The 13,874-nt window shown below is 42.5% G+C and overlaps 1 protein-coding gene across 1 annotated transcript in view; it reads right to left on the bottom strand.

The window, feature by feature from the left end:
• The window catches only part of elp1 (elongator acetyltransferase complex subunit 1), a 28,339-nt gene that overhangs the window by 12,025 nt on the left and 2,440 nt on the right, over window positions 1-13,874 (bottom strand). The window contains exons 5-17 of the mRNA XM_079250608.1: window positions 12,425-12,505; window positions 12,195-12,280; window positions 11,897-12,087; window positions 11,696-11,819; window positions 11,469-11,562; window positions 9,854-10,084; window positions 9,611-9,781; window positions 5,443-5,521; window positions 5,122-5,277; window positions 4,886-4,992; window positions 4,517-4,620; window positions 4,375-4,428; window positions 4,187-4,292 (exon numbers count right to left, since the gene is read on the bottom strand). Of these exons, the coding sequence (XP_079106734.1) occupies window positions 4,187-4,292; window positions 4,375-4,428; window positions 4,517-4,620; window positions 4,886-4,992; window positions 5,122-5,277; window positions 5,443-5,521; window positions 9,611-9,781; window positions 9,854-10,084; window positions 11,469-11,562; window positions 11,696-11,819; window positions 11,897-12,087; window positions 12,195-12,280; window positions 12,425-12,505 (1,584 nt within the window). The remainder of the gene's footprint in view (window positions 1-4,186; window positions 4,293-4,374; window positions 4,429-4,516; window positions 4,621-4,885; window positions 4,993-5,121; window positions 5,278-5,442; window positions 5,522-9,610; window positions 9,782-9,853; window positions 10,085-11,468; window positions 11,563-11,695; window positions 11,820-11,896; window positions 12,088-12,194; window positions 12,281-12,424; window positions 12,506-13,874) is intronic.

The raw sequence follows: 13,874 nt of genomic DNA, 5'->3' as shown, positions 1-13,874 counted from the left end.
CATACAGGCACACACATACATATACACACACATACACACGCATACATACACATACATATACACACACGTATACACACATAATATATATATATACACATATATATATACATATGTACACATATACATATACATACATATACACACACACCTCTATGCACACACACACATACATTCGTACAAACATAAACGCACTCGCCAGTATTAACACATATACATACACATACTTTAGATCATAGTAACTAAACTATGAATCTAAAAAGTTAAATATAAATGAGAAACAAACAGAAATGAGAAAACTAGCTGCTGTTAGTGAATAAAACTGCGTGACGACTCGGTGACTGTGTCACATGCAGAACATGCAGAGTGGAACGTGTTCCGGAAAAGGTGATCATGCCAGTGTGACCCTTCCCACACAAAGGCAAGAGGCACGCCAGCAGTACCCCCGAGACCAGGGCCATCGGCAGCCATCCCCAGGCGCAGACCCCAACCGCCCCACCCCGGAGCCAGCCATGCACCGACCCAGGAGGAGGCAGAGGGGGGTCCCAGCCAGAGTCCCCCGCAGTCAGGGGGAACAGGCCCCAGCAGGCCCGGACCAGCGAGGACCGGCCCCGCCGGGCACCGGCCACCCAGGGCAGACAGAGTGCGGGCCCCACGGCCCCAAGAGCCCAGAAGCAACCCCCCACCCCCGCAGGCAGAGGGCCCAGCCCACACCGATGGAGGGCCGGGATCCCCAGACCGCCACCGAGCGGCAGCCAGGCCGCACCCCAGCGCACCAGCAGCGCACCAGCAGCGCTCCCCGAGCACCAAGACCCTCCACGCACCCACGCACACAAACACACACATACGCACACACATGTGCACACACACACGCACACACATGTGCACACACACACACACACACACACGCACACGCACGCACACATGCACCCACCCACCTACCCCCACCCACACCCACACGCATCCACACTTCCTCCTTAAACACACCCTATACACCCATTCTCTTACACACGCTCAAACTCACACTCTCCTACCCCCGTTCTTTATACACACACACCCCCTCACACACACATCCCTGCTCCCTCTATAATCACCCATTCTTCCATACACGCATACCCCACTCTACACACACACATACCTCCCTACACCCCTCTATCCACATTCACACTCCTCATTGTACACCCACCCCATCACTTCCCTGTACCACCAACATAACCCCACATACGCACCCCCACCCATCTGCATACACCCCCCCTTCCTCCTATCCCAGCGGCCATCCACTTTCCTAAATTCTTTCACCCTGATCCCCCCACCCCCCCTCTACCCTAACATTCAGTCACCACTTCATCCATTGGCTCATGCACGCCCTCACCTTTCTTTCCCAACGTGTCCCCTGTGAGATACCCCCGGGGGAGCAGGGGATAGGAGGGCCCCGATCAGGGCCCCACAACTACCCCCCACCCCTGTCAATGCCCCCCCACCACTCCACACATGCAGCCGATCCAGCACCACCCAGGGCCAGCAGCAGTCCCACCCGCGCCAGGCCAGCCCAGACCCAGGCCCCCTGAACAGCACCACTCCCCCGCCCAAACTCCTCCGGCACAGCCCCAGAAATAGGGGCGTGGCAGGACCCCATTGTCACCCCCCTCCCTCCCAGCTTATGAATGATTGTGAAGTGTGTGTTGTTTGCAATTAAAATTGGGAAGAAGTAACCACATCATGTTGGGAGCGGGACCACCAAAGCAGCCCCGCCCACCGCACACTGCATGGCCCGCCCCCCAAAATATGTCCATGTGTTGTCAGTGTGTGTTTTTTGTGTTATGTTGACTAAGTGTAATTAAAACTGGGAGGTGAACCGATGCTGGGTGCAGCGATCGAAACCACCTTGATGGCCTCTCTCACCATCCAGATCAACGTGTCCACCTCCCAACGCCCTGCCTGTGTGTGGTGGAAGAAGGGAAGGAGGGGGGTCCGGGGATTTAGGTCCCGAGGGAAGCGCGCCTCCCTCAAGAAGATGAGCCACCTGCGGCACGAGGCACGTCCCCCATTCCCGGGGCCCCCGAAGGCCAGGACAGGCCAAGGGCAGCTGCCCCAACAACCAGGGCCCTCAGCAACCCCAATAAAGGAGCCGCCACCGGCCCCAGAAGGCACCAACGAACCACATGCAAAAGTGGGGGGGGGGCAAAGAAGAGGAGGGGCGGGAGAAGGAGAGACAGACCAAGGGCCCACCGCCCCCACACCCCTAGGAGACGCCCCCACCCAGAGACACGTTGCATTCCCTTCTCCTTTACACACCAACACATTCACACCCCCTCACCATCAGCCTGGTATACACACACATCTACACACACACACACACACCTACAGACCCACACATACATCTATACACATACACACCCATTCTAACAGATACACGGCCAAAAGATTAGTCCACCTCCAAAACCCTACATCCCACTCACCTCCCTGCCCATCACAAAACACCCCTTCTCATTCTACCTACCCTAGAACAAACCACCACAACTCCCCACTTCTCTCACTGAAGTCCTACCCCCTTCATAATCATGACCCTTCACCCCCCTATACACCTACATACACATGCACCCCCCCACTCCCCCCTACACACGGGCCACTACCCCCCATACACATGCATCTCAATACTCCTCTATATACACACCCCTATCTCCCATGCATTTAACACCAGATTATCCACACACAAGCCCTTACCCCTTCCCACACACACACACACACACACACACACACACACACACACACACACACACACACACACACACACACACACACACACACACACACACACACCACCCACTCCCTCATTCACAACCCCAACCCCCCACACAATCATGTACTATCACACGCCCCAAAACCTCCACCCCCACACCTACATGCCCTAATACACTCCCCCTTACACACAACCCTACCCCCCACAAACTCATGCTCCACTACACTCCCCATAAACCCCCCACATATAAACCACCACACACTTCCTACACCCCACACACTCATGTACTATCACAGTCCCCTAAACCTCCACCCCAACACCCCTCACACACTCCCGCATACACACACCCCTCACCCCCTATACCTTCATGTACCGCTACAATCCTCTATACACACCCCGCATATACACCACCGCACTCCCTCATACATACACCCCCACACATACATGCCTCAACACACTCCCACATACACGCACCCCTACCCCCCATACATTCATGTACCACTACACTCCTCCATACACACCCCATATATACACAGGCACCCCCCCATCCTCAACTATCTTGGGCCCGGGTCCCTCTGCCGGGCACCAGGGCACGGACCCGCCCCCACTGCAGCGGCAGGTCCAGGTCAGCCCAACCCCCCCACGGCAGGGCCGACCACCCATCCCCGAGAAGCAGGGGACAGCCCCGGGCACCGGAGCCCAGGACCCGCACCCCGCCCACCCCACAGCGGCACGGCCACCCGTCACGGAGCCAATACCCGCCGATCCAGCCCCCGCCAGCGACCTCGCCCCACCGCCAAAAGGCAACTCCAACCATTGATCAACCCAAGGCCTCCCGCCAGGTCTGGAAACCTAGCCCCCCCAGTAATGAAGCAGCCAAGATCCCCGTCCAGGGGTCCACCCCAGACCCACAGCCACCTGAGCCACCCAGCCAGTCCCCAGCCCCGAGCGGGATGAGGTCACACTCTCCCCCCTACACTAAGTGATGGAGCTGATCACACGAGACCAGAGAGAGTGAAATTCAACTGACTGATCCTTTGAGGAGTCAGTTGAATTATATATATGTATATATATATATACATATATATATATATATATATATATACATATATACATATACATATATATACATATATACATATACATATATATATACATATATACATATATACATATATATATATATATATATATGTGTATATATTTATATATATATATATATATATATATACATATATATATATGTGTGTATATTTATATATACATATATATATATATATATATATATATATATATATATATATATATATATATATATATATATATATATATATATATGTGTGTGTGTGTGTGTGTGTGTGTGTGTGTGTGTGTATTTTGTATGTATATGCATAAGTTTTTGATCAATCTATCCATCCTCTAAGTCAGCCTTTGTTGCGTTTCACCCACCTTTGACCGTGAGTGTGCTCAGTTGGAGGCAGCGGCACATGTGAGAGTGAGTTGTGATGAGGAGAAAGTCATTGCAAACGGCAAAAGAGCAGATGTTGGAGGCAATCTGAGGAAGAAGCACACTTAAATAAACATACATGTCACTGAAAGTCTTGCTGGTTGAACAAAGTAATATGTTGACATCTCACCTCAGTGTCTCCAGCATACAGGTGGGATCTGTCTGTGAGCCCAAGCAGATGCTCCTAAAGACATAGGCATTGACAAAAAGAACGCTTTAGGTTTGTGCACATGAAGCTTATAAATAAATCAACTGCGTTGTTGTGCTCCTACTTCTCCGCTGATGCTGCAGAGAGCTGTCTGGATGCAGGGAACAGGAAAGCTTATGCTACCGCCGCTGGAGTCACGCCAGTCCTCCAATTTTGGTTCAAGACCATCTGCACGAAAATGCCAAAAACTAGATTAATTTCTGTAAACACAAAAGACATGTATATACTTCCACTGCAGGTTACTGATGTCAGCTTTGATGCATACCAAAGAAAATAAAATTAATACAGACAGACTGAAAAAAGTCTTCTTACAGAATGACGTGTTTTTGGATAAGTAACTAAATTAACTTTAGGTTGACCGTTTCCTCATGAAACATCTCCAACACTGAAAGACAGAATTTCAGAAACAGAGGAGTTTTGTTTGGTTACTGACCCCACAGCAGTTTCCTGATCTGTCCATCCTCAAGCTGCAGAGCAACAGTTCCATTCTGGGAGCAGTGAACCATGCTGACCACAATACCGTCCACTTCCACCTGAGACCTGAGCCATGAAAACAGCATTAAAAGCCTCATTTACATATCATTTTAAATAACTGAGCCACTTTATCTACTAACAAGCTTAGAAGAAAAAAGAACAAGAAGGATGAAGGATATTTTCAAAGTTGCTGACCTGACAACCAGCATGTCCTTGGTATCCTGAACAGGGTGGAGCATCAGCAGGGTGGAGGAGGTCGGCAGCAGACCGGAACTGACTGCTACAAACAGCTCATCCTGCAGCCAGAGCAGCTGCCGCAGGGCCAGAGGGTTGTCCTGAGGGACAGCCAGACTTTAGACATGGAGAGAAGAAAAAGGAGAATCCATGAGACAGAAACACCTGTTAGCTGATAAAAGAATAAAAAACACTTATTAAAAGCAACTGAGGAGTGACACAAGAGGAGACAGCGAGGAGGAGGAGTGTCAGACGGCGACGTCACAGCAGGTTTTATGTTACCTGAAGGTTTTCTGGAGGATGAGTGGATGAGACATGATCCTAAACCCATCTGTCGTTTTGTCAGCCTGCTCACCTGAACCTGTAATGATAAACAACATGCAGATTTCATTTAAAACCAGGGCCGTTTCTAGCTTTGTGGGGGCCCTAGGCACGATGCTGTTTGGGGGCCTCTAGTTTGTCAAACAGTAATGATGTGATCCCTAACCCTTCAGATGGTCTACTAAGATGCCACCATCTCTTACGCTTCCTGAGAAAAACCAGCTGCAGGTAAAAGCAAAGACCTTTGAGTTGAGTTCAAGTTAAACTGTTTTTAAAAAAAAACACTATACTTGTCTATATATCAATAAATAGAAAATATTAAGTATTTATAAAAATTTTTTTACTTCAAATAAGAAAATCCAACAAAATGACACTTAAAGTAAAGCTAAATTAGCTTAGTCTCACACTTATCAGCATAACTGCTAATAAAAACACACATTATTCAGAGTAACAGTTACAGTGTATCATCCTCAAAATGTCTGCTTCCTGGCTTTTTTCATTTTCAGTCATCAGTGATGTCCGCGTATGACAGCTGTTTGCCCGTCTCACGTTTGCACCTCCAATGCATTTATTTGTAAGGTGTTCGGCCCAACCATTACAATAAATTCACAAATTTTCTCCTGATTTTTCTCACAGTTCGGTTTGTTACAAAGGGCAGATATTGTTATGATACAGGTCACTGTCAGACATTTAAAATGGCGTGCTTTTATGCCAGGCATTCGCGTAGTTCACCTATAGCAAGAAACGTCTCTGTTTAAAACCATTTTACAAAACATCATTAAAAATAAAAAAGACAAACGTGACAAGAAAATCGTTTCAGAGCTTCATAGTTTCATTTTCAAACATCAAATCAGTTTTCTTCTACTCGTTAAGTCTGGGATGTTATTTGTATTACTATTTATCTTATTTACTATTTATTCAGTTTGCTTTATTGTTTTAATTCCGTATTTCTTGTATGACCTGTTGTTTTATTGTGTTATTTATTTGCATTTGAACAGTTTTATTCTGTTTTTATCTTGGCCGATTGTGTATAGCACTTTGTTTCAACTCTGGTTGTTTTAAAGGGTTTTATAAATAAAGCTGAGTTGAGTTATCTTGTTTTCAGTCTGGTCCCAGATTTTATTACAGACACAACTTTTCTCAGGCAGAAACGTCAAGAAAGCAAATGCATTAAGTTTATATGCTTAACACAAACTAGCGCACATTCAGTTGGTTGTAAACACAAACACCTAATTAGCCAATTTCATGGCAGCCAATCATTACATCTATAAATCCAGACATGGTCAGGACAACCTGAAGTAGTTGAAACTGAGCGTCAGAATGGGAAAGAAAGAGGATTTAAGTGACTCTGAACATAGCATGGTTGCTGAAGCCAGACAAGCTGGTCTGAGCCGCAGTTGTCTCGACCAAAAAGCTTTGTTGATGTCAGAGGTCAGAACACAATGGGAGGACTGGTTGGAGATGATAGAAAGGCAGAAACTCAAACTCAGTCTGGTATTAATGCTCAATATAAAGAAGACACATTGTAAAATATTATTATAAATATAGTTTTCTCTGTTTCCTCACTGCAGTTCAAAATATACAATGGCAAAAAAAAAAACTTTCAGCCATTCTAATTTACATAAATGTTTTTTTTCTTCTAAAATACTTGAAAACAGATCAAGACAACAAAACAAACTAGTTAAATATTTAAGATTGATTAAAAATAATTATCTTTTCAAATGTTTTTTGTCTGTAGACTACATTAATAGGCATCATTATGTGACTGTAAGCCAGGGTGCTACCTGCTGGTAGCTTAACGCAACTATAGATTTTAGTTTGGTCATGGAGCAGAGTGAGACATCTCCTCTGAATACCGCTGGGACTGCTGCCGTGTAGGACAGCGGTGTAGGACAGGGACGGGCCTGCAGCAGCACCTGCTGTTCACTGAGAAGCACTAAATGATACACGCTTTCACGTCAGTATTTAAAATCTCTGATAGCATCGGAAAAACTGGCTAATTTGTCGTTAGTTGTTCTGAAAATCTGCTAATTTGAGAACACTTTAAGCACCAGGTCCTGCTGTGTGGACGGGGCTGCCTGCTGTGGGCCTGTTGAAAATAAGCAGAGGCAGCTGGTCCTTCCTGTGCACCAGCAGACGCCAAGGTGGAATAAAAGTATTGATATTTTACTAATTAATATCTATCTGAAGACTAAATTTCCGTATCAACTGCTATCTGAAAATCAATGTTTTTACAACACTACCACAGTGTAGCATCTTCTGACGGCTACTTCCAGCAGCATAACACGCCATGACACAAAGCTCAAATCATCTCCATCTGCTTTTATGAACATGAAAATTAGTTCATTGTACCCTAACGGCCTCAACAGTCTTGTGACTTTTATGTTGATTTATTTATAAATGTACTTATATACCCTTGTTTGTTTTGGTATTTTCAGAGAAACAATAAAACAGGAATAATTAAATTTCTGCAGAAAAAATAAAAAACATTTAAATTTAAGAAAATGTAAAATAAAAAACAAAATAGAGAAATAAACACATAAAAGTTATAATAAAAAGAAACAAATGCATGGATGTAAGAAAAACCTTTAACAAAACTAATAAACTACTGAATAAACAAGTGAAATTGGCAATTAAATGTTAATTAAATTGAATTAACTCTTTCCCCGCCAGACAACTGTGAATTAGTTGCTAGCCAGCGCCAGGCATTTTGATAATATCCAGCAATCTTTGAAGGCCGGCTGAAAATGTTGTGTTTGAAGTATGTTAACACTGCATTTATCAAAAGAAAGAAGAGAATCTGACCTTTCAAATAAAGAAAAAACTATTTTTCTATCTTTATTCATTCTTGAGTTATCAACTATTGAATATTGGTCATTTTTGTTAAAAAAAAACAAAAAAACAAAACATTTTGAAAAACAATCTCAGAAAACAACTTATTTCATAAACATTTATTGTCAGTACAAAACTGATTGGCTATTTACCTTTTTTTATTTATAAATACTAAAAAAGCATCACAGTTAACCAAATGTTATAATTATAATAATAATAACATCTTTGAAAATATCCTAACATTTTTTAGAATGTTAGGGGTCACAAACACTAGAAGAAAATTTGCTTAAGTCGCAGATTATATCACAAACTTTAAATATTTCTATCAATTTCTCTTATATTACAAATAAATAAATAAATGAATAAATAAATAATTCCATCTTATTCTCTTTCTACAAGTAAGCACTGCAAAAATTGAACAAAAAAATATGAACACGTCCTCGTCCTCTGCTGATTTCAATCTATAAATAATAGGAAGGAAGAAAATCTATTTATTTATACATATTCATGTGTGTGTGTGCATATATATACATATATAAATATATATATATATATATAAAAAATGTATGTATGGATGCATGTATGTATGTATGAGAGAGATAATATATATATGTGAATGTGAATATATTTATGAGCACAACTGTCTGTCTGCCTGGCTATAGAGCACAACTAAATAAAAGCCGCACTGAGAGCAGCAGCTCTTTTTCCTTTTCCAGCAGCCACATCGATTGCCTCTTGAAGGCTGTTTTGATCATATCATATGTTTTTCATGATGAAGGTGTGTGCATGAAGCACAAAATGACTCCCTATTTCCGTAAAAATATATAAATTAGCCGCATCACTGTTTCAGCCACATAATTCAAATCAAGGTGATAGTGTTGTTTACTGTGTTGCTATATGATACCAGTTATTTGTGTTTATTTACTAAATCAGCCGCAGCCACATTTTTAACGCAAAAACACGGATTGCAGGAAGATCTCGTCATCGGCGGGGAAGCGTTGTAACGTGAATGACGGAATATCTCATCAATGGCGGAGAAAGAGTTAACACAACATTAAAGTCGATAATGATGAAAATTACAGCAGACACAAACTGTTTTCACAGGTTTTTTTAAGCATTAATCGTGTTTATTACTTATATCTTTTACTTCTAGTTTTATATTCCTGTATTAATCTTGATTTCAGAGGGTTCAGACATTTGTTGAAGTAAACTCATTAGAATGAAAGTTACAAACATTGTTTTAGTAAAACTTTACCTACAATACTGACGTTAAACTGAAAAACTGTTCATTACTTACTTTGGCTAAAGACTGAGATCTGTCCGTTTGCGGTGAATGCTGCAAGCTGATTGGTTGCCTGCGGCCGACACAGGAAAGTCACCTGGTTGACAGGAGACTTCAGCTGGAACTCGAATGAACACATTGGGGGGGGAACCACGCACTGCCGGAAGGTTGTCACCAGGATTTTTTCTGAGGAGTTGCACAGATATAAACATCATGTTGGAATAAATCTACAGTTTCTCTCATCTTATTGGTCCTTACCTCCATCAATTACAGCCACATTGGCGCCGTCGCTGCCATCCAGGCCGGGACTCCGCTCAGTCGTCCAGCCCCAGTCATAGCTTGAGCTGGTCCAGCTGCGGTTCACAACATGCAGGCGAAGGGGATGCTCAGGGTCCCAGGAGATGCACACCGGAGCTTTCTGAGGGTCTCTGCCGAAGTCCAAGCTCTGTTTCAGGTACCAGTGGTAGTTCCCAACGGTCCACAGCTGGACTGCAGAAATAAAAAGTAAATTCATGTAAACTTTCTACATCCTTTTCTTGCTTCTCATCGAGCTTAATACATGGCTCATACAGTTATGCTCATATTTATTCATACCCTTTCATTAAAGAAGGAAAACAACAGCTGCCGGTAAAATAAGCTGAAATTGACTAAAGTTAATAAATAAAAATTATATGAAAATCATCACATTATTTTCTAATTTTGGTTCAATAGAATTTTTTTTTTTGAAAAGCAAACAAATGAGATAATTTGTTACATATTACATCACTCATAAACTAATATTTTGTTGAACAATCCTTTAATGTTTCCGCTACAGTCAAGTGTTTTCTGTTCCTCTCAGTCAGACTTCTGCACCTGTTGACAGGTATTTTGTCCCACTGTTCAACAGAAAAATGCTCTAATTTGTCCAGGACCCATTTGTTTGTTTTTTCTTTCTTCAACTCAATTAAATGAAAAAACAGTGTCTTATATTACTGAATTATATTTTTGTTCATTTTTAGTTATTGTTCCTGTTTTAAGTCTCCAGTTATTTGAGTGACGGTTGTAAATTCAGTCTTTTCTTTAAAGTGGTGTTATTATGGTATTTGGAGTTTTCTGAGCCTTCTACAGTGTTACAGTGTTGAATCCTCATCAGACATGTGAACGGCACTGTTTTTTATCACCTAAACGCATGTTTGAGTTTTGAGTTTGAGGTCCAGCACTCTCTCCGTTTGGTTTCCATGGCAACGAAAAATGTGGCGTTTTAGTGAGTTTTTCTACTTGGAAATCCTTGTGACGTCCCGGGGGATAAGGTTCGGTGATTGGTTACCTTCTACTGGTTAACAAGGGCATGTACAAATACATCAGGCGGGTGGAAAACGTGGGATAAAATTATTTCCAACGATGGCTGGTGAGTTTACCAAAGAGAGACATCCTGCTGCATTTGTTGCTGTGGGTTGCTGTTTTCCACTTTGTTTTCAGGCTCTGATTCAGGTTCCAACATGTAGGGCTGTATGCTATGTGTTGACATTGTATTTAGTTTTATTGAGTTCATATTAGCCTAATCCTTCTGTTTATGAGATGTTACAATGACGGCGAAAGCAGGTGCGGTGCGCGCCCCCGATGTAGTGCAGTGGCGGGAGGCGGGGCTTAATGCGGAAGAGTCTCAATCCACTCGTTTTGCCCACAGACTGATCTGACAGCCTACGGAGAGGGTCGGTCTGAAGTAAATAAAGCGATTTGTGACAATAACTCGATCAATCCCAGCCCTTCTGGTCTCAGAAATAAAAATAAATGAGCCTGAAATGCACATAATAGTTCAACTTTAAATGAAAGGGGATGAATATATATGAGCACAACTGTAGAAACAGTAAACGTTTCTGATTTCTGGACTTACTGTAGTTGCTGATCTGACCGTCCTCCCCAGCAGTCATGTCCTCCAACCATACAGCTAAAACTGTGGAATCGTTGTTCCACAGCAGCTCCTTCACCTACACACACGCACACAGTACCATAATCTGATAACACCGTCGTCTGCGTCATAAACAGTCTGCTCTTACCTGCTAAATACAACTCTAGATTGTTAATCGAGACAAAAAGAAACATTCAAATGGGAGTGTGAACCTTGGTTTGGTCTTTACTGAATGGCAAAGTGAAGTCTCCATGCAGCAGCCCGTTCTTCTCCATGAACACTACGCTGTGTTTGTTGGGGTGACGCTGAGTGCTGGCGATCAGACTTCCCGAAGGTCTGAAACATCACGGCAAGATTTAAAAATAATCATGCTGAGCCACTTTATTTACCGGCGGTTAGGTAAAACATCTTACTTCCAGCAGAGTGCCTGCTCCAGGCCGTTGATGGGTTCGCTGGTGGCCTGCAGGACACCTTCTCTGTTCCAGACCCGAACCTTTCTGGCTCCAGTCTGAGGACAGATGGCACTGACGGCAAAGAGCTGACCATCTCCTCGCCATGTGACCCGAGGATTTCGGTCATCCCAAGCTACAGCTGGCTGCGCCTCCTGTGGAAAACATTTACACCATCCAAAATAATTTCACATTTGTGTTTTTTTTGGTTTGGTTTATTCTTTAAAAACCCTTTGTGCTGTTTGAAGGCATCATCACTGACCTGGAGCTTCCTCTGTGCCGCCTGTTTCCCCTCTGAGCCATGAAACTGAGTCTCCTTCTTCCCCCAGCCCACTGTCACAAACTTCCCTGCAAAGCAACGTGAACGAACATTTCTCTGGAGGTAATTATATATTCATTCAGCAAAATAAAAAAGCCTTTACAGCAAATTAATTTCTGTGGCTTATAAAGGGAATAAATAATGTAAAGTAAGTCCATCTGGAGGTACCGTACCTTCACCAAAATCATCCTGATGGATTCCCACCTCAGTTATTGGCTCAAAGTCTTTGGTCATCATTATAATAGTTTCCTGGCCTGTGAACACACATGGTTTGCAACACTTACACATGTTCTGCTTTAGTATTTAAACCATTTCTGCTGAGCTCAGGTGCCTCTTACTTCTCTCGCCACGCAAAAAGATGCTTCTATAAAAATAATGTGACTGTGAGTTCACATTTTTAAAAAGACGCGCGTTTGTCCATATAACGATAAAATAACGAGTCAGAAATTGGAGAAAACTGGTTTTAGAACCTGTGGAAGAGGAATATATCATTCTGTATGAATTGGCCTGAAATCATGTGTATGTAAAGTGCCCTGTGACAACATTGTTGTGAAGCGGCGCTATTCAGATAAAGCTGAATTGAATATCAAAGCACATATCTAAAAAAAAGAATAGAATAAAAACATATAAAGCAATGAATGTGCCCAAAACCAACTGCAAAGCCAAACCGGGTGACTGAAGACAAACAGGTTTTGGTCAGACTGACATCTGACAAGCTTGTAGCCACTGTCAAAAGATGCATTATTTAAGGACAGAACCTACAAATGACTTTCCATCAAAGCAGCTTTCCACCAGTCAAACCTTTAAGACAGAGAGGTCAACATGCAGGTGTCAGTTTTTCAGGACTTTATCAAAAGGCATCTATGTGTCTCCCAGATCACCCGTTTTTCGGATTTGATATAATTATGATTAAAGCTGTGATAACAATGTACTTTCGTTCCGATTCGATTTAAATTGACATTCTCATAATTCTTCGATATTGCTGATTTTTGTAGATTAATAACAAACAAATGTATAAATTATTTCTTTTGCTTGTTTTTTTTTTTTAAATTTCAAATAGGAAAAAACAACACAGTAGCCAGACCATCATTCTGCTGCTATAAGGCCCAAGAAGACCAGTATAAACATCAATGAAACCAATAAAAATAACAAATATTTTAGAAAGGATTACTTTCATTTATTTGAAAAAAAAATTGGATTTTTTCCAAAAAAAAAAAAATCTATTTTAAAATCCCGATAATTGATTTTTTGATTCAATTTTCCCACCCTTTAATAATGATGGAACAATTCTTGCATATGGAAAGGAAATCATGGATGGATGGATGGATGGATGGATGGAAAGGAAATCAGGCCCTAAGAACCCACAGCTCCAATCAAATATGCTGATAACAGATTTAGTTTGGCCCTGCGATTTGTTGTGGATTTAAGTAAACGTATCTGTGGCATTCACTTCTTTTTTCATTTTTACTTTGAGTAATAAAAAGTCATTTCCCTTACATAAAAAATAATAAAGTACTAAAACTTGATGCTGTATTTACCCAACACTGTCATTCTCCTGCTTTTGTTGTCAAGGCTTTGTGACTGTTACATACACCTAACAAGTGGTGAAAGTCTTCTTCATTT

The sequence above is a fragment of the Telmatherina bonti genome, assembly GCF_933228915.1.
Source record: "Telmatherina bonti genome assembly, chromosome: 12".
NCBI classification, from domain to species: domain Eukaryota; kingdom Metazoa; phylum Chordata; class Actinopteri; order Atheriniformes; family Telmatherinidae; genus Telmatherina; species Telmatherina bonti.
Note: the sequence above shows the minus strand (reverse complement) of the source record. Positions and strands in the feature narration are given on the sequence as shown.